General features: G+C 38.4%; 1 protein-coding gene and 1 pseudogene across 1 annotated transcript; both read left to right on the top strand.

Moving 5' to 3' along the window:
* Window positions 1–2,832: 2,832 nt before the first annotated feature.
* On the top strand, window positions 2,833–4,605 carry LOC148926792 (rac-like GTP-binding protein 7; annotated as a pseudogene).
* Window positions 4,606–5,530: 925 nt separating this feature from the next.
* LOC148926791 (rac-like GTP-binding protein 5) lies at window positions 5,531–6,800 on the top strand. Its single transcript, XM_048083056.2, has 7 exons — window positions 5,531–5,692; window positions 5,845–5,932; window positions 6,016–6,125; window positions 6,209–6,272; window positions 6,370–6,434; window positions 6,495–6,560; window positions 6,653–6,800. Exons 1-7 carry the CDS (start codon window positions 5,588–5,590, stop codon window positions 6,755–6,757), a joined length of 603 nt encoding a protein of 200 aa, XP_047939013.2. The 5' UTR covers window positions 5,531–5,587; the 3' UTR covers window positions 6,758–6,800.
* Window positions 6,801–21,331: the final 14,531 nt, after the last annotated feature.

Raw genomic sequence — 21,331 nt, 5'->3', positions numbered from 1 at the left:
ATCAATCAACAATTCACCTATTAATTTCATAAATTTTGTGCATCTAATTTTATAACAGTTTTTAAATATCATATTTATGTTAAACAGCTAAGATAACTCCTTAATAATTCTTTCAAGCCCATAATATATATCCAACTACAACAACTTCATAAAGTAATAATTTAACACAATTTTTTTATTAATTGTTTTTATATATTAAATATACTAAAAATTGAATACAAATTTCACTTACTTTATGAAATACTTATATTATTAACGTGTAAAGATTACACAAAATACACCACAATACTAATACTATGAAATAGCTAACATTATTATAAATATCATGTCATATGGAGTATTATATAGTTTTCTTGTTCTTTTAAGATCTTGGATAATCACAGAAAACTGAAGATTAAAAAGATATAAAAAAATTTAATCTAATTTTACAATAATGTAGATATCAACTAAAATCAAATGTGTAGAAAAAATTATACCACTATTATTTCATAAATATCGCCCTTCTCAATAGTAATCCCTCCGTCCCGCTTTAGCAGTCTCATTGACTTTTCTGCACTCGTTTTGTAAAAATGATAATAAATAGCTAAAATGGAGAAATAATAAAGTAAAAAAGAGAATAATGTAAAAAAGAGAATAATGTAGATAAGACTCTTCTCTACATTATTCTCTTTTTTACTTTATTATTTTTTCACTTTAACTATTTATTATCATTTTTACAAAACGAGTGCAGAAAAGTCAATGGGACTGCTAAAGCGGGACGGAGGGAGTAATTATTTAGCCCAAAATAATGAAGCCCAATTTACGGTTAGAGATGAAATCCTAAATCTAAAAAAAAAACGTCGTTTACTTCTATGTTTCTTTCCAAAAAATTTATGTGTCCTTCTCGATGAAAGGTTCTAGTCCAACCTCTATTTGTTTCCAAATTGAACCAGGTACAATCATCCTGCTCTATTCGAAACATATTTATACATGAAGGACGTGAATGCAACTTTCAAAATTAAAAAAATAAAAGGAGTTTTGTGTTCTTTTCCGCTGGTGCATACTCATTTAACCTGACGCACAGTCGTCCCTCTTTGTCCGCCCGTTTCCAGGATCTCCGGCACCACCGGGGATTCTACCTATCGAAACACACAATCTATTCCCTCCGACACCGCTTCCCGATCTATCCTCATGGATCATCAAATTGGATAGAGACAATCCGGCGATAGTGCTCGATCGACCTCATTTCAAGTCCTTCCCGAAGCTCTACAGTTTCTTAGACATTGGAGTAACAGGATTCGGGAAGGAGTACGATGCAGATGGCATCTGAAATAATAATGCATGCGTTTCGTTTGGCTCATTTATGATTTAGTAATTGCTTATAGAGAGTGCCAAATCCACCAATTATTATAGTATATGGGATCGTTGAGTCTTTTGGCTTTCCATTTCTTTGTTGCAACCCCATTAGCTTCCATTTCCTTATAACTTTATTAGCTATAACTTAATTGTGATTAAAAGTTATAATATGCATTTAAAGTAACAACAATGGCATTTTTGTTAATTTTTTCAAACAATAATTAAAATTATAAATAAATTAAATAAATTAAAAAACAATGATATACATGACACATTGTATTTATTCCAAAATGTAGTAGTACTCCATATGACATTAAAAATAATTATGCACGGGAAAAATCACTTATATAGTAAATACACTCATGAATATTAATTAAAATATTTTGAATACCTAACACAAATTGTAAACACATAAAAAATATAGTATTATTTTGCTTTTAATCAACTGATAGCTAAATATGTCTTTACTTTTAAGTTAATCACTAATCCATCAATAATATACTCCTGCAATTTTGTACCTAAAATACATAATACAAAAAAACTATCGTCAACGCAATTTTTAGCCATCTACATTATAAGATAAAACTCATTAATCATTATGATGTTGAAAACTAAAAAACAAAAATAATTAAGCTGCAAGAAACTTATTTGTTCATTTCTCCTCCAACAACCAACAACCTAATTATATAAATACAATCTCTAGGGTTAGAATAATAAGAAATCAGCGCCCCTACATTCTCTCCCTTTTCTCTCTTCCTCCTTCATCTATGCTTCCTTCACACTGTTATTGTAGCACTCAAATAAACAAAGCTTGGCTTCTGCATGTGCTGACCTCCTCGATCGGCTTGGTGAATTTGTCACAATTACATTGGAATTTATAGAAGATCTTTATAGCTTTTGGTATTCTTCCCAGAGTGACTTTTAGTATGTCCACTATTAAAACTTAAATCAATTGTAGTAATTGTTTAGACGTTTCAAATAATGTCGATTGATTAAATTGACCTTTTAAATAATGTAACGTTAGCCTAATTAAGATTATTAACAAAAACCAATTCTATTAAATTTTTATTTTTTAAATTAAAATGACAGTTTTGTAAATAACACCAAAACTCCCTCTTTGTGTATAGATGAGTAATATATTTGACGTTATAAAGATAACAAACAAACCGATTAGTCGATTTTTATGAAAATTGTAAAATTAAAAATATTACTATTGTTTTTATATACTATTATTAGATACACTAACTAAAAAACAAACATCGCTAAATGGGCTCACATTAGGCATGCAATCTATTGTCTTGAGTCATTATTCTTTAATGAAAATTCAACATAACTCCAAATAAAAAAGAAAAACTCAATAATATAGTGTTTGTTGGAGTAAATATCAATAGTCGGAAAAGTAAATTATAATGAATTCAATTACTACAATGATATTGTACTATTAATTTGCTGGCCATTGCACTATATATACCCAGAAAATTAAATCATGTGTACTGAATGAAATGTTAGTGATGATATTTAATTGATAAATTGTAGTAATTGAATTGATTATATAAACACAGAAAATTCAAACAACAATGACAAATCAAAAGAGAAATTAGAAAGTGATCAACTTTTCTTCGAATCTTGGTCTCTCTATCATAACATGTTTTTCACTGTGAATTTTAACTGACATTGAAAACAGCTGTTTGGGTAAGTTGAATAGTTGCTGCATGATTATTCATGCATACACAAAATTAGGTTTTTAAAAAATTATACTGATATTAGGGTTATGATTCCCTACTTTTGCAGGTTTTTTCTCATTGTTTAAATATCTGATCTCGATTGTTCACAGGTTGTGAAGGAGGAGAGATGAGCGCCTCTACGTCTAGGCTCATAAAATGCGTCACCGTCGGTAAAACTTGCTTGCTCATTTCCTACACCACCAACACCTTTCCTACGGTGAGGTCTTTTTCTTTCTCGTGCTAAATAAAATCGAGGCTGTGATTCGTTGACTGTTTTAGTTAAATCGTTGAAATTGAAGTATATATATATATATGTGCTTAAATCTTAGTGAGGATTTCTTCATCAATGTTTTTGAATTTAGCTTCAATGATCCAACGCTTTATGAATTTGATTTTATTGATAACATATTAATTGGTCTCCTCTTTTTGGCATGAATTAATAGGATTACGTCCCAACCGTCTTCGACAATTTTAGTGCCAATGTGTTGGTGGATGGGAATAGTCAATAGTGTTAATCTATCATTGTTCGACACTGCTGGTAATAATCACTACTACTTGTTAATCTTGATCAGTTTCGACTTGATTATATTTATTTGTACACAAATTTACTCAAGAAGCCTATTACTACTTGTATTGAGCAGGTCAAGAGGATTACAATAGATTAAGACCACTAAGCTACCGTAAAGCTGATGTTTTTATACTTGTATTCTCTCTTATTTCCAAGCCTAGTTATAACAATGTCCACATCAAGGTCAATCTTCTTTCTGCTCGATCAGTTTTTTTTTTTCTTTTACTTTTTTTAAGACGATCATCAAATATCAATGGTTCCTCAAGTCATCCACCACGTGATGACTCGAACCCTGACCTAATAGTTAGAGAGGATGCGCCTTACCAATTGAGCTGCACTTTATTGTCATCTTCTGTCTGATGGATTTAAAGTTACATGTTCCTAATAGTTCTTGTTTCTTCTTCTTAAATGCTCAGTCGTTTTGGTCCTAAAGTTCCAATAATTCTTGTCGGAACAAAGATTGGTTAGGATCTCCTTCCATCAATATCTCTAGCATTAACATCATAATTAATGATATTTTTTACGTTCACTGGTAGAAATAGTGAAATATAATTTATTTTCAGATCTTCGAGAGGATGAATGATTCTTTGTCGAGGGCAATACCCATCTCAACTGCACAGGTATAAATAGTTCGTTTTTACACGCCCTAAATCCGCTTCAAAGCTCCAGTATATAAGCGATGACGACCGTTGATTTCCATTTTACTTTGAAGGGAGAGGAGCTCAAGAAAATGAATATATTGAATGCAGTTCCAAAACACAAGAGGTGATCGATAAAGCCGTGTTACTTGGAGCTACACCTTTATCTTCAATTGCCATTGCAACACGTTGTCTCTATGTCCATGATCGAGTATATATATTCTCATTCTGTCTCCAAATTTTGCAGAATGTGAAGGCTGTATTTGATGAAGCTATCAAGGTTGTTTTGCAAGGGAAGAAAAAAAATAAAAAGGCTGCACCATACTATGATTGCTTATGATAAAAATAGATACCAGGAGCACTATCATATTGAAAAATAATAGGAAAAATAATGCTTACTTTGTGAAGAAGCGCATATTGGAAGTGTTAATGATCGAATACTATATCGTAACTAGTACTCTTATCATTCCATCTACTTTTTTGTATTTTTTATAACAATATACTCCATCTAATAAATAGTACTCCTGTATTCACAAATATAATAACAAAATTAAACCAATGACAGAAAGTAATAAAAATAAAAACTACTCCACTACGTAATGAAAAACATGAGTATGTATAAACAAGCAATTCAATTTGAGAGAGGAAACATGTTAGGCGTAATGGTTAACTAAGCGCACAAAATAATTTGGTATTTATAAAGGTTCAAAACTTTCTCTGGAAGTCAATTTCTCTCCATTGGCTTCACCCAATAACTTTTTCCCTTTTAATTTCTTCAATAAATGGTTATATTTATCTCCAAATAAAAAGAAAACCCAATTATAATATACCGTGTTTACACAAAAATATTAATGTTGGAGTAAATCTCAATAATCGGAACAGTAAATTACAATCATGAATTCAATTATAATAATGTTGCAATAATTGCATTGTATATACCCTGAAAAGTGAAAATTAAATCATGTGTACTGAATGAAATGTTAGTGATGATATTTGATAAATTGTAATTAAATTGATTATACCAAAACATAAAATTCAAACAGTACCAATGAGAAATTAAAAGAGAAACTAGAAGAAGTGATCAAGAGAAGAAGGTAAGAAATTTTCTTCGACTCTAGGACTCTATGTGTGTCTCTCTCACACACACATACAGTTGATTGGATTAGTTGTTGCATGCATACACATATTTATGCAGGTTTTTTCTCGTTGTTTAATTGTATTGTGCGACTGATTGTTGATTCGGTGTATGTAGACTGTAGAGCATAAATTTTGAGGTAATAAATCTGAGCTCTATTGTTCACCAGTTTGTGAAGGAGGAGGCGATGAGCGCCTCTAGTTATAGGTTCATAAAATGCGTCACCGTCGGAGACGGAGGCGTTGGTAAAACTTGCTTGCTCATTTCCTACACCACAAACTCCTTTCCTACGGTTGAGTTTTCTCTCTCTTTCTTTCATGCTAAACTACTACTCCTTCTGTCCATAAAAAATGGTACTGTATCATTTTTTTTTCAATCAGTCCACGAAAATTAGTCTCATACTACTAAAAATGAATATTTACTCTTTATTTGTGCGATGAATAGGGTTACATCCCGACTGTATTTGACAATTTTAGTGTGAATATGAGGGTGGGTGGGAGCAGTGTTAATCTATCGCTGTGGGACTCTGCTGGTAAATTACTTGGTTCTTGATTTTATTTAGTAGTAGTACTAATTTATTTGTAGAAAAATTTAGTCATGAATTCTGTTGAGCAGGTCAGGAGGATTACAATAGATTGAGACCACTAAGCTACCATGGAGCTAATGTGTTTATACTTGTATTCTCTCTTATTTCCAAAACTAGTTATGACAGTGTCCACAACAAGGTCAATCTTCTTTAATTCCTACTCAGTGTTATCTTCTTTCTCACTTGTTGCTAATAGTTTTCCTTTTCTTCTGAAATGCTCAGTGGAATTCTGAGTTGAGGCATTATGCTCCTAATGTTCCCATAATTGTTGTCGGATCAAAGACTGGTTAGGATCTCCTTTCATCACATCATACTGCTGTTTTTGTGGTTTACTACATTCTATGTGTAGTTCGGTAGAATAGAGATATCTAATTTATTTTCAGATCTTCGAGATGATAAACAATTCTTTGTGGACGACCCTGAGGCGGTACTCATCTCAACTGCAGAGGTATATATAGTTCTTTTTTACATGGTTAAATCCGGTTTGATGTATCATTTTTCTTTGAAGGGAGAGGAGCTCAAGGAAATGATTGGAGCAGCTGCTTACATTGAATGTAGTTCCAAGACACAACAGGTGTGATCAAGGAGCTACATATTTATGCCATTTTAACACGTTGTCAACGTCCATTATCGAGTCTATTCTCATTCTGTCTCCAAATATTGCAGAATGTGAAAGCTGTCTTTGATGAAGCTATCAAGGTCATTGTGCAGCAACCAAAACAAGGGAAGAAAAAGAAGACAAAGGGCCAACAAAAGTGCAGCATACTGTGATTGTATTATGGTACTCCAAGATGATGATGAATGATAATGATGGTGGTGAGTGAGAGTGAGAGAGAGAGAGATTAGCTTGCCATGTTGCTTAGTTTCCTCTTGAATTCATTTCTAGGTGACATAAGGGCATCTATACAAATGGGATGACTATCTCCATGCAAAAAATTCCGCCACGCCGTCATTTTTATCTCCCTCTTTTTTTTTTTTTTTTTTGTTTGTCTCAGACTACAACTTCTACAATGGATGCTTTCTCCCCGTGCCAGAACATTAATTTGCACCATTCATTATTTTACTTTTAAAATTAAAATACGAGACAATGTATAATACGAAAGTACTTCATATATAATAAAGTAAAACAACAAATCCTAAATATTTAAAAATTACAAATCCTAAAAGTTAAAATAACAAATACTCTCTGGCCCTGAAAATGTCACTTATTTCCATCTTTGTCCACCCCTAAAAATTTGTCACCTTTCATTTTTACCATTTTTGGTAGTGGACCCTACATTTCACGAACTCATTCTCACTCACATATTATTATAAAACTAATATATAAAAATAGGACTCACATGACACTAACTTTTTCAATCTACTTTCTATTACATTTCTTAAAACCCGTGCCAGGTAAAATGGTGACAAATTGTAAGGGACGGAGGGAATACTAAAAGAATCGCACGATCTTCTTAATGAGTACGCGGATGATGAGGTTGTGCATGCAGAGTTGATCTGAGGTCACCTCTAACGTATCCTGGGCAAACAAATGTTCCATGTGTTGGAAGTTCACATTAAGACTGATATTCTGATAGAACCTGAAGTTCGATCAAGGGAATTGAGCACCTGTTTGTGATGAGAAACACTAAGAACGATAAACCTAGCGGAGGCTAGGGTTGAGAGGATTAGGGTTTCGAGGAAAAGAATTTTATTTCTTATTTCTCGATGATTTTTGACTCTCTAATGAACTCTTTATATATAGAGTTCGGACCCTGCTTGATTCGACTTACGATTCGGGAAAGAATCAAGAAGAAAACCCGAAAAGATTTAATTAATCTAAACTAGGCAATTGTTCCAAAAATAAGGAAAGCAAAACTAAATAAACAAAAAGATACGATCCCAATAAATCCTAATTCTAATAGGTGACGAAGTCTTTAAACTTTAGGGGTCGAGACGCATTCCGTCTGGGTCTGTCCTTCCGTGCTTGTGCTCGACTCGTTCTCTCTCTGCGTCTTCCCCTTGTCGGTTGCTCTGCATCTTCATTGGCGTGGCTTGCTGGTGAGCCTCCGCCTTGGCCAACGGTTGGATCCCTATCAACTCCCCCCCGGTTAACAACCGACTTGTCCTCAAGTCGGAGTGTAGGAAAATGCCGAAGTAGTTGGTCTTTTGGAACCCACGAAGGCGTAGAGGTATCCGATGACCAATGCGTCAGCCACTGGCACTGAGGCAAACCGTCGACTAGGACTGTCCTCTCCGCTGAGGCCGAGACCGGGGCATCGATCGGATGGCTCTGATGGAAGTCGGTCGGCAACTGATGATGCGCAGTGTCGGACAACGGAGGCACGAATGGCTTTAAAAGAGAGACGTGAAAAACGTCGTGGATACGACTCTCAAGAGGGAGCTGCAGGCGGTACGCCACCTTACCAATTCGTTCAATGATCGTGAAAGGGCCATAGTAACGACGACTGAGCTTAGCCGAAACTGGTCGTCCCACTGAAACTTAGCGGTATGGCTGTAAACGGAGCAAGACTTGATCCCCCACATTGAACTCCACATGGCGCCGGTGTTTATTTGCCGCGGCCACCATACGCAGCTGCGCCCGAGCTAAATTCGCCTTTAACTCACGCAGAAGAGCAGTGCGTTCCCCCAAGTTCGCACGGACTTCCGCATTCTCTGCTGGACCAGCCGGTGACCCAAAAATGTTTGGGGGGTCTCTCCCGTAAAGTGCTCTAAAAGGAGACATCCCAATGCTCACATTCTCACTACAATTCATTGCCAACTTCGCCCATGGCAAAAATTCAAACCACTTTCGCGGCTGTTCATATGTAAAGGCGCGAAGATATTGTTCGAGAGCACGATTAGTTACCTCTGATTGACCATCAGTCTGCGGGTGATAGGCGGTCGTAAATTGGAGCTTCGTCCCACTCAACGTCAATAACTCCTTCCAAAATTCGCTCATGAAAATGGTATCCCTGTCCGAAAGTAGTTTGTCAGGGAACCCATGCAATTTTACCACGGTGTTAACAAAAAGTTGTGCCACTTTCGGCGCATCAAAACTGGTCGGAAGGGCGCCAAAATGCGCGTACTTAGATAAGCGGTCTACGACCACCATAACAGCGGTGTAGCCATGCGACGGGGGAAGTCCCACAATAAAATCCATTGAGGCCGCAGCCCAAACGGAATCCGGGATTGGGAGCGGTTGTATCAGTCCCGACGGGCGATCAGTGATGTACTTGGTTGCTTGACAAACCGTACAAGCTGCCACGTAGCGTCGAATGTCAGCTCTCATTCCCGGCCAATAAAACGAGGAAGCCACTCGAGCAAAAGTTCTTTTCTCTCCCGGATGACCTGCGGGCTTTGCTCCGTGACACTCCGCCAGAATGTCCATGCGTACCGCGGAATCGCGGCTAAGGTAAAGGAGGCCATCTGCAGTTGCCACGTGCGGGGGGGGGGGGGGGGGGGTGAGCCTGCTGAAACTACTTCGTGGAGGCTCAACAAATCAGCCAGCCGAGAATTTTCATTTCTAATAGTCTCCAAAATCGCCGGGAAGGGGTGGGCGAATAATGTGAGCAGGTTGGCCTCAGAGGCCAGCGGGTCGGGATCGCGCCGAGACAAGGCATCGGCCACACGATTCGAGGCACCCGATTTGTACTCAATCCGAAACTTGAACCCCATCAACTTACGGATGTAGAACTGCTGATCCGGTGTCTGCACGATTTGCGAAAGTAACTCCTTCAAACTGCGCTGATCGCTCCGGATGATAAACTCGCGGCCCAATAAGTATTGTCGCCATTTCTGAACCGACTCGACAATCGCGTACAACTCTTTATGATAGGTTGACGCTACGCGACGTCGCGGTCCCAGCTTCTTGCTAAAATATGCCAAAGGATGCTCCTTTTGCAACAACACTGCCCCGATGCCGAAATCAGAGGCGTCCGTTTCAACAATGAAGGTGGCATCAAAGTCCGGCAAGTGGAGCACCGGAGCCTCAGTCATAGCTTTCTTGAGTGCCGAAAAACTCGTCTCTGTCGTTGGAGACCATAAAAACGCCTCTTTCTTTAACAAGTCGGTGAGGGGGGCCGCAATGATCGAATAATTCTTAACGAAGCGGCGATAATATCCGGTGAGTCCAAGAAATCCCCTCAATTGTTTTACTGATTTCGGGGTCGGCCACGCTGTCATGGCCTCTATTTTTCCGGGGTCAGCACGCAATTCTCCTACTGAAATAATATGGCCCAAATAATCAATAGTATCCACCCCAAAAGCACACTTAGAGAGTTTGATGAAGAAGCGGTTCTCAAGCAGGATGCCCAAAACCTTCTCAAGATGGCCAACATGATCTTCCATAGTCTTGTTGTACACCAGTATATCATCGAAAAAGACGATTACAAAAGTGCGGAGGAAAGGGCGAAATATGCTATTCATTGCCGCCTGAAAGGTAGATGGGGCATTTGTCAAGCCGAAGGGCATCACCAAGAATTCAAAGTGCCCATCGTGCGTGTGAAACGCCGTCTTATGAATATCTGCTACGTTCATGCGGATCTGATGGTATCCCGAACGTAAATCCAGCTTTGAAAATACACGAGCTTTATTCAGTTCATCGAATAGTTCATCAGCCGTAGGTATTGGAAATTGATCCGGGGTGGTGGCAGCGTTTAATGCTTTGTAGTCGACACAAAATCTGAAAGACCCGTCTTTCTTACGGACCAACAAAACGGGCGACGAGAAAGGACTAGTACTCGGCTGAATAACGCCCTGCTGCAGCATATCCTTCACCTGCCGCTCGATTTCTGTCTTCTGGAAATAAGGGTATCGGTATGGCCGAACATTAATTGGGCGAGTCCCGGCAGGCAGATGGATCTTATGGTCCCACATTCGTGGCGGTGGTAACTGGTCGGGAACAGCAAATACTCCGCCAAAAGACCCCAAAACCGCCGCGAGCTGAGGGTGCGGCTGTAGAGGTTTCTGTGCCGGTGAGAACTGATCAATGTCCGAAGGTGTCTGGATTACTTCGAACAACTCACACCCCTGGTCGAATCCGATGAGGGAAAATAAACCGTTGTACGAGATCTGCCGTGGGCGCGCATCCTCGCCCCGTAATACGATCGGTCTGCTCCCCCAATTAAATTCCATAGTCTGATCTCTGAAATCAAAGGATACTTTCCCCAGGTCCTGTAGCCATTGAACACCCAATATCACATCGGGGCCCTCCACCTGTAAAATAAATAGATCGATGCCGAAATCATGGCCATGCAAGGATATAGGAGTTTTCAAGCAAGCATATTTGCAGCGCATAGAAGCGCCATTCCCAACAAAAACTCGAAACGGAGCAATAGATTGGATCGGAAGACTTAGCTGTTCAGCGATGGTGGGCTTGATGAAGTTATGGGTACTGCCACCATCAATCAGTACGGACACCTCAGAATCCCGAATTCGGCCCAGTAAGTGAAGAGAGCGCGGGCGTACTTTCGGTCCAATGGAATTGATGCAGGATACGTCCCCAGTAATGGCCATGTTCTCCCCATCGTCGTCGTTATCAGAGGCCTGATCATCGACGAGTGAGTCATCCTCATCGTCGGCCCCGATGAGAACATAAAACTTATTGCTGCAGACGTGCTCCGGTGTATGTTTCTCCGGGCAATACCAGCAAAGCCCCAGGCGGGTCCGTTCGGCCCTCACAGCCGCTGAAATCCATACCACCAGAATGTTCGGTCGCAGGTTCGGGTTCTGATTTTGCCGAGGCTGAGGTTGTGTGTTGAGAGCCTGTTGTTGGGGTTGTCGTGGCCGGTTATCCCTCTCAGTCCAGTTGTTCCTGTGGTTGGTCGGTTTAGGAGCCGACAGTTTATGGCAAGCTGCTGAACGCTGGGCTAACGCGAAGGTCTCTTCCAAAGACTCTGGTCGGGACGTCAGCAATTTGTGTTTCATCGGGTCTTGTAAACCCGCGATGAAGAGGGAGATCAGTGTTGGTTCACCTACATCGGTGGTTTTCTGCATGAGTTCCTCAAAGGCTGACTGGTAGGCCTCCACCGTAGATGTCTGGCGTAATTCGGCCAGGCACCCTACATGATCTACGTATAAATCTGGGTCGAAACGTTGCTTGATGGCCAGCAAAAATTGTTCCCACGACTTAGTCTTGCAATTATCCTCCCAATAAGTCAACCAACTGCTCGCCGGGTGATCGAACAGATAGGCCGATAGGTGTAATCGATCCTTGAGAGGCGTGTAATGATAATTGTAGTAACGTTGAATACTACGGATCCACTCCGCAGCATGCTCACCGTTGAACTGCGGTGCCACCGGTTTAACGCGCTTAATGGGTTCCACCTCGACACCCTCCGGCGCCTACACGACGGACGGAGGAAGCCGCCAACACTTAGCGGTTGGGCGTGGTCTCGCCGGGTCCGGTGGCCTGTTATGGAGACTAGCGTCGATCAGCAGCGAAAGACTCTCCTCAATCTTACGGTTCGTCGACTCTTGGCGCCGTGTGAACGCCTCAAAATCGAACTGGTTGGACGACATCTTCTTGTCGAAGTTGGCATAACGGATCTTCATATCGAACAACTGCTCCGTCAGTTCCTCATTCGTGTAACGTCGCGGCGGGGATTCCTCGTCGCCGGTCGGTTTAGCTCCTGATGATGACATACTGACGGTGGGAGAAGAGGACACAGTGAAAGCACCAAATTGATAGAACCTGAAGTTCGATCAAGGGAATTGAGCACCTGTTTGTGATGAGAAACACTAAGAACGATAAACCTAGCGGAGGCTAGGGTTGAGAGGATTAGGGATTCGAGGAAAAGAATTTTATTTCTTATTTCTCGATGATTTTTGACTCTCTAGCTAATGAACTCTTTATATATAGAGTTCGGACCCTGCTTGATTCGACTTACGATTCGGGAAAGAATCAAGAAGAAAACCCGAAAAGATTTAATTAATCTAAACTAGGCAATTGTTCCAAAAATAAGGAAAGCAAAACTAAATAAACAAAAAGATACGATCCCAATAAATCCTAATTCTAATAGGTGACGAAGTCTTTAAACTTTAGGGGTCGAGACGCATTCCGTCTGGGTCTGTCCTTCCGTGCTTGTGCTCGACTCGTTCTCTCTCTGCGTCTTCCCCTTGTCGGTTGCTCTGCATCTTCATTGGCGTGGCTTGCTGGTGAGCCTCCGCCTTGGCCAACGGTTGGATCCCTATCATGTTCCATAGGGTGACGCAACGCTCACACTTGTTGAGGGATCGTAGACGACTCTGGTTGCTGGGTGATGGCCAGAAGTTATCAGGCTCTTCCTGCTCCGCCTAGTTGAGGTCGATGGAAGTACGTCCATCGCTCGGCCAAAGTTTTTGTTCTCTTCTGTGCACCACTTTTAGCCTCAGATCCACAGCTAAATTTGGGGCTCCTTTGGAGAAGTTGCCAAACGTCTAAGTCAGTGAAGAACGCCTTCTTGGCCAAGCTGTGTCCGGCCACATCTTCTGGGCGTTGGCGTAGAGGCCACCCCTCTTCTGCACGTCCTTTTGAACCTATGATCACTGCTTCCAGATCATTTCGTACGCACACTCGATAGAGCCCCTCAGCCTCTGAGTGTTGTACTTCTCAATAATCCATGGAATATATGGAACTTCTAATTGTTTCCGATGACGAGTCCTCTGAAACATCAATAAAGCACCTCACCAACACTACCGTTTCTCCTGGGGTATAGCCCCACGGCCCGTGTGGGTTGGCCTTAACCCAAACAGATTAGCCCAATTCACATCCCTAGTAATAATAAAGAATTACTATAATTTTAATAATGTTTATTATAGTTTACTTATTGTTGTTATTAATATGTTATCAATTACTCCGTAACTTATTATGAAAAATCTAATGTTTATATTGAAATTATGAATCATAATAATAATACAGTAATACAAAATTATTACGCTCTTGAGTAATACAGTATCTTACTACATGAATTTTAATTTGATTCTAAAATTATTATATTAATTAAAAATTTAATAAAAAAAACTTACCTCATTATTCTATCAATTAGTTAATTTATTATTGTGAGAATCATTTCAGAATTTAATTGATTAATATAAATTCAAAATTTGAACAATTATTCTAAATATTTCCAAATACTACAGAATAAATAATCTATCAGAAATCATATTTCAAAAAATCATAATCTTTAAGAACATTACTTTCTTGAAATATTTTCACGGAATCATCAATTTTTAATGCAAATAAGACATAGCACGCCAAATAAATAAGACATAGCAAGATTATTTGATGAATCGTTACTTAGATCAAAGTATCAAACGCCATCAAATCTTTCATTATATAAAGTGGCAGTTTTTTGGAGTCAATTTTGGCGGGAAAATGGGAGTGTATATGGAAAAGTTTTTAGATTTATGTGTATGAAGTCTGACAGAAATAGATATTGTCTTCCTTGCAAAAGTAAATTTCACATAGAACAGTGTGTAGCCAAGAGATGGTACATATTCCAAAAAGAAAAAAAGCTGGCAATCTTGAGAAAAAAGTTTGCACGCCACACTTTCAATTTGGCCAACAACTTCTAGGAGAGCAATACTGAAATATTTTTCTATAAATACCGAGCAAAACTAACAGAACTCCATTAACGAAAAATTCTCTCTCTAAGTTGATTTTCTCTTCCTTTCAGTTGAATGAAAGGCCCTACAATGTTTTGTTTTTTTGGAATTGATATTGTGAATTGGTAGGTTGTATCAACATTATTAGGAATTTCTTAGGTTTGATGTTTCACATTATTGTAAAGATACAATTCACCTAAGTACGTAGTAGTATTTCTTACTCCCCTTTTTTACTTTCGATAATTCTTTATTAGTGCTGTGGTGGAGACTGGAGAAATGGATTGGAGAAAATTTTGGAACAATTCTCCTGATGCCTCCACGCAAGAAAATCTAGAAAGGTAATTAAGACTGCCTCGAGCGCCACCGCGCCAAGTATAAACTGCTTGGACTGGTGAGAACTCATACGGGAGCAGATGATAAATCATATAAATGCCTATCACAATAATTAAGAAGTTGCAGTCGGAGTTAAGTTCGACATCGATTTGCTCGCCGTTGCCGGAGAGGTTCTGAAATTGAGTATTCCAAAAATCGGCCCTCTTTTTCTCCCAGTATTAGAGAAATTCCTCTTCGTTCTCTCTCTCATTAAAGCGAACCTCTTGAAATAAGCATTAAAGGTGAAGGTTTTTAAGAAATCGTTTGAGGCTTGAGCATTTCTAAATCCACGCCATGTGACAGGGCTGTGAAGCAGGTGGGCGACGGAAGGTTAGCTGGCGTGGCTGGCCGGATCGGCTATCAGGACGTTTAGTGAGGAGCTGAAGGCGTGGTTGGTGTGGAAGCGATGCGTGTTGCGCCGATCGAGAGAGAAAGAAATGTGGTGCCACTTTCATATAGGGTTACTTTAAATGAGACTTAGTTTTGGGCTTTGATATTATCAACTATTTAAGCAGTGTAATTTGTAAATAGCACGTACTATATATTTATTTAAAGTGCTAGAGGCAGTATATTTAGTACGTAGGGGTAACTGCTTTTAAAGTCACCAACTTTCCATGAATTTCGGTTTTTCCCACGAACTTTAAAAAGTTCGTGTAATGTCACGAACTTTATTGTCAGTTGCTATTTTCCTATGTCAGGTTTTCCGGTCTGATTCATACTGTTCGTTTCCTATTAAGACAATGTCTAAATTCTTTTAACTTACTATCGTTATCTTCGTCTTTGAAATAGCTTCGCGTGGGTACTTTGTACGCCTCAATCGGAACTCGGATGAAGAAGTTATGGTCATTTGATGAAGGCTGCAACCTTTGTACGACCTTGTACTATCATAATGGCTATAACTTCTTGATCCGAGTTCCGATTGAGGCGTACAAGGTACCGACACGAAGCTATTTCAAAGACGAAGATAATGATAGTAAGATAAAAGAATTAAGACATTGTCTTAATAGGAAATGAACAGTTTGAATCAGACCGGAAAACCTGACATGGGAAAATAGCAACCGACAATAAAGTTCGTGGCATTACACGAACCTTTTAAAGTTCGTGGGAAAAACCGAAATTCATGGAAAGTTTGTGATTTTAAAAGCAATTACCCCTTATTTAAAGTGCTAGAGGCAGTATATTTAGTATGTAGTGGAGATTGGTTTATTTTTTGAGGTTTCACAAATTTTTGTAATACTTAGTGAAGTGTTCTGTAAATATATTTTACTTTCTTATTGGAGATTCTGGGAAAAGATTTGCTCATCTAATGCATATCTATAAAATTGTATCTATATCAAATGGGAATCATTATGAATATTTTAAACTGCTTACTTAGTTGCATATCCGTCAAATTTAATGTTAATTTAATCATATGATTTTACTTACCGAGGAAAAAGGCTTTTTTCTTTGTATTGCTAATAATATTAATGTTGTTCCAAAATATTAATAATTTAATAATAAAATTATAAATTTGGAAGCTTAAGAATTAAAACAAAAATATATAATTCTTAAGAATATATAATTCTTAAAATTAAAATTAAAATAATAAGCATCATCGTTATTTATACACATATCATCAAATTTTAATATATTTGATCATATACTACATCTCCACATAGTGACATTTTTCCTTTTTTTTAGTGACAGCCGGATTCCTACGTCACATAATTAATGTCACATTTTTCGCATCTCCACGTAGTCACATTTTTCCTTTTTTTTTCAGTGACAGCCGAACTCTTAGGTCAAATGATTAATGTCACATTTTTCGTTTTAGGTTGTATCACAAAAGATGTCACATCTTTTTAAAAAAAATTCACCCCATGTTAATATAAATATATTATATTTTTCTCCACTTTACAAATAAAATACTTCCTCCGTCCATAAAAAATAGAGCACAATTAGTGCATCCCCATCTGTGCTCTTAGCTAAGAGCACGGAAGTGGGCCTGGACCCACTTTTACTCCTTGTCATTAGCTAACAGCACGACACCCACATCCGTGCTCTTAGCTAAGGCCAAGCTCAAGGGTCTCACCATTCTATTATTCAATTTAAATAAAAACATTTCCACAATATTAAAATACATTAAAAATACCCGAAATACTATTACAAATTATAAAATAATTAAAATTTACATAATTAAAATCCTAAAAATTAAAAATTACATATTAAAATCCTAAAAATTAAAAATTGCATAACTAAAAAGTATGAATGAGAAATAATTTGATGTGAAAAGTGGATGATGAATGTGTGTATTTATAGATGATTTTGGGATATAAAAAAAATCACAAAAATCCAAAAAAAAGTCCAAAAAATGGCTCTATTTTTTGGGAATCCAAAAATATATTTTTTTCAATTTTTGGTATTATTTCGAATTATTTATGATTTTTTTTTTAAAAAAAGAAAAATTGAATTTGTTAACGGCTAAGCCGTTGGCCAATCAAATCGTGCCACGTAGGGCTGCTCAGCGGCACAGACGGACAACGCCTGCTCAGCGGCACGGACGGACGGCGGTAAGAGTACCGCTGCGGATGCTCTTACCATTTTTTGATGTCTACAAAAAATAGAGCACATTCATTTATGGAAAGTTTTCAACAAATAATAATCCTACACATCATTCCACAAAAACTACTTCTTAATTACCTTTTCTCCCTTCTCTCTTACTTTACCAATTCTAAATTAAAACCCGTGCCATACACAAATTTTTCTATTTTATTGTGGATGAAGGGTGTAACATTTTCTAAAATGACATCATGTTATCATCCAAACATCTTTTATGCGACGAAGGATGAGACGAAGGAGTATATACAAATTTGATTTTTAAAGCGCACATAACACTAATATTGTTTCTCATTTTATGTGAGAACTAATTTGACCCGTGCATAGCACGGGTGATAACACTAGTTCTAATAAAATTACTAGTATATCAATTTATAACAATATTTATATGATTTCTATATTGTTCATAAACAAAATAAATACGATTTCACTTTATTTATACATTACAAATGAGCTTTACGATTGAAAATAAATCACTTTTGAATGCATAGCACGCACATAGTGTCGGTGAGATTGTGCGTGTGATTTATGATAGAAAAAATACATCTTACCAAATAAAGCATTGATAGCGATGTATGTCACTATCCTTGTTTGGGAAAAATATTGTTTCATCATAAGATAATGTTTTTACTAAATTCACATAAAATCTTTAAATGATATTTATTCAAAAAACGGTTAGTGACTCAATTCATTCAATCACAACCACTACACTAAACAATTTATTGATTTATTTTATATGCTTGTCGGGCCTTGATATATTTCAAATCTCTTACTCATACTGTTTAATTATTCATTGTTTATATGGTAAATATATACTCATTAAGGAAAATTCTGAACAACTCGTATTTGACTAAGATAAGATGTTAGTATTTATTTTACTATTTTTGACTAAGATAAGATCGTTTTAATTTACAGTTTTCCAGTCAAAGCTGAGGTGTATATATAAGACGTGAAACACAATGCAGTTGAACTTTATTTACCATTATAATGAACTTGATAGTACTAGTATACTTTTTAGTCCTTGACCCATAATAATTATTGTGTTTTTTTATCAGATTTTTATTTGTGTAGTAGACAGATCCCAATGATTTAGAATATTACAAAAACTTGAAATTTAATAGTCTAAAATATCTCATTGTTGGCCTTAAAATAGTTGATATGTATCTTTCACAATTCATAAATAATAAGCTTCTAGTACCTTCATTTTAAAAATATAAAGTGGAGCTAATTAATAGCTATCCCATAAACTCAACTTTATTAGCAAGAATATTTATAAAGTAAAATCAGTGGGAATCCTGAAGATCGATCATAAACACAAAGTACATTAGCTACCACCAAAGTATTTTATTTAATTTTCTACGTAAATCATAAAAATATCAAGGCAGATATAGTCATAAAATATTCTTTCCAAATAATTTATTTGATACCTTCGAATTCTAGTTGAAAGAAAAAACAAGCTAGTTAGTGGAGTTGGCGGGCTGATAAGTTATGGCATAGAGATCACTCAATTCGAATTTTACCAATAACTAAAGTCGAATATTGCAATTAAAAAATAAGAAATGCAAAAACTATAAGTTTCTCTTTTACTTAGGAAAAAAATCAGACTTGATATATTCACAAAAACTTGTATATGATGGATGTTACACATATTCAAGAATATATTTACATTTAGACCACCTCAATGGCACTCCCTTATTTCTCCCTAACTCCTGTCACATCAGCGCCACATCAGCATCACATTTTATCCCCAGTTTTTAGCCAACTGCTACATTGGTTTCTCCCTTATTTCTCCCTTATTTCTCCCTAACTCAACATTTCATTTTTACATCATTTTTTTTATATTATTTAATTTTCCCTACAAATGTATTTAATAAATAGACTAATAATGAACAATTCATCGTTGTATTAATCATTGGAAAATATAATACAACGAGAAAAAAAAAACTACAAATAAAAAACGCAAATAAACAAAGATTTAAAAAAAAAAAAAACTAAGACGAAGGGGCCGGAGGGGCGTCGGGATCGAGGCCCATCGTAATCTGCAGGCTTTGGATGCATTTCCAGAGGGCCGCCTTTTCTTCAGGGGTCCCGCCGCCGGTGAAGTACAGCGTGTACATCTGCGTCAGATTGGCGACATTGCTCGAATAAGTGGCTTTTTCTAAGTCGATGTGGGGTTCCGACTCGACTTCCGACGTTGTGCCCTTCCCCTTCCGCCTCCCCTTCGCCTTCTTCGCTCCCTCCGGGCGCTCGTGCGGACCATCCCCACTCAAGTCGATGTGGGTCGCGCTCCCCTCGCTCTCCGAAACGCTAAGTCGCGAGCGCACCGATTTCCCGTGCAGCGCGCCGTGCATCCCCGTCCGGAATTTGGGGAGATCCTTCAGCTTATCGTAGATGTTCCAATACTTGAACCCCTTCGACAAGTACTGGCCACAATACCTCTGCATGGCCTCATCTCGGACCATATGCTCGTTCTGGCCACTGGGCATGTTCGCCAACAAGTTAGAATAAATACCGTTGAAGTGGCCGCAGTCCCTCATGAGGCGCTCCCAATGCCGACGGATCGCCTCGCTGCCATGGTCCTTCATTGAGGCAGTCTTGTGGCTCCTGTACTTCGCGGCAACCCGCTCCCAGAATATGATCTCAGTCTGGTAGTTGCTGCGCTCCGCGTTCTGTGACGTGTCCGCCCAGCAGGTGGCTATCAGCTCGGACTCTTGCAGAGTGTAAGTAGTCCTTACCCGCTTTGGCCTCTCATCGGAACCCGTATCAGTCGCAGCCAACGACGCCGGCGCCTTCCCCCTCCCGCTCCTAGAAGGCGGCTCGGTGGGCGTTTCTTCCACCTCGAAGTCCTCCGCGCTCAGTGTCGCGGCCTGAGATTCTTGGTCGCCTGGGGTTGATCCGGGGGTGTCGAACTGGGGCCGATACACATCGTCGGCTGGAGAGGGCATTCTGCCGGCAGAGTTGAAGTACGGAGAAAGTCTCCGCGCCGGAGGAGTCTGCAAAGGAGACGGACCCGCGTATGGAAGTTGGCCGGGAGGAGAACCCATCGCCAACAACGAGTGCATCCACTGCTCGTTTGCTTCATCCGTGTTGGGAATTTGTGAACTCGACTCTTTCCCCTTACCCTTACCCTTACCCGAGCGGGAATTTTTCTTCCAAAAGCTCATAATTTTTGGAAGATTGATGAAGATTGAAGATTGGGAGAAGATTGAAAATGGAGAGAATGAAGATTGTGGGTGATGAATGGAGGAAGTGGAGGAAATATTTATAGGGGTGGGATGTAAAAATAGCCGTTGGGCCGAAAAAAAAAAAAAATTTAAATATCGCCGATTTATCGCCGAGCGTCGCCCACAGTGGCCGGCGATCGCTCGGCGATAATCCGGCGAAAAAACGCCGCTTGGCGAAATAACGGTAAGATTATCGCCGAATTATCGCCGATTTCACCACAACGGCACCGGCGATAATCCGGCGATGTTCGGCGATTTTTCGCCGGATTTTCGCCACCGTGCTCTTAGTAATATTTGAAGATTTCTAAACTTGTATAGCACAAAACTCCCTATCATCACATTTATAAAAATATAAAAATATCACAATATTTTTTGATTAAACCCGAGTCTATGTTAGTTATTTTGAGGGAAACCGAGTCCATCACAATTAATTTTGTCTAACTGTATCCTTAATTTTGAGGGAAGCCGATTCTCATATTCAAAACCAATCTAATAAACTCGACTTAGTCTAATCGTGAGTATTTCTTGGTAAAAAAAAAAACATCTTCCATCCACAATTAATAATCCTAAATTTCAATTTGAATCACAT

This window comes from Salvia hispanica, chromosome 5 (genome assembly GCF_029641045.1).
Source record: "Salvia hispanica isolate PSC_SH4W2 chromosome 5, Shi_PSC_v1, whole genome shotgun sequence".
Classification (NCBI taxonomy): Eukaryota; Viridiplantae; Streptophyta; class Magnoliopsida; order Lamiales; family Lamiaceae; genus Salvia; species Salvia hispanica.
The sequence above is the reverse complement of the archived record's forward strand: the minus strand, read 5'-3'. Positions and strand labels throughout refer to the sequence as shown.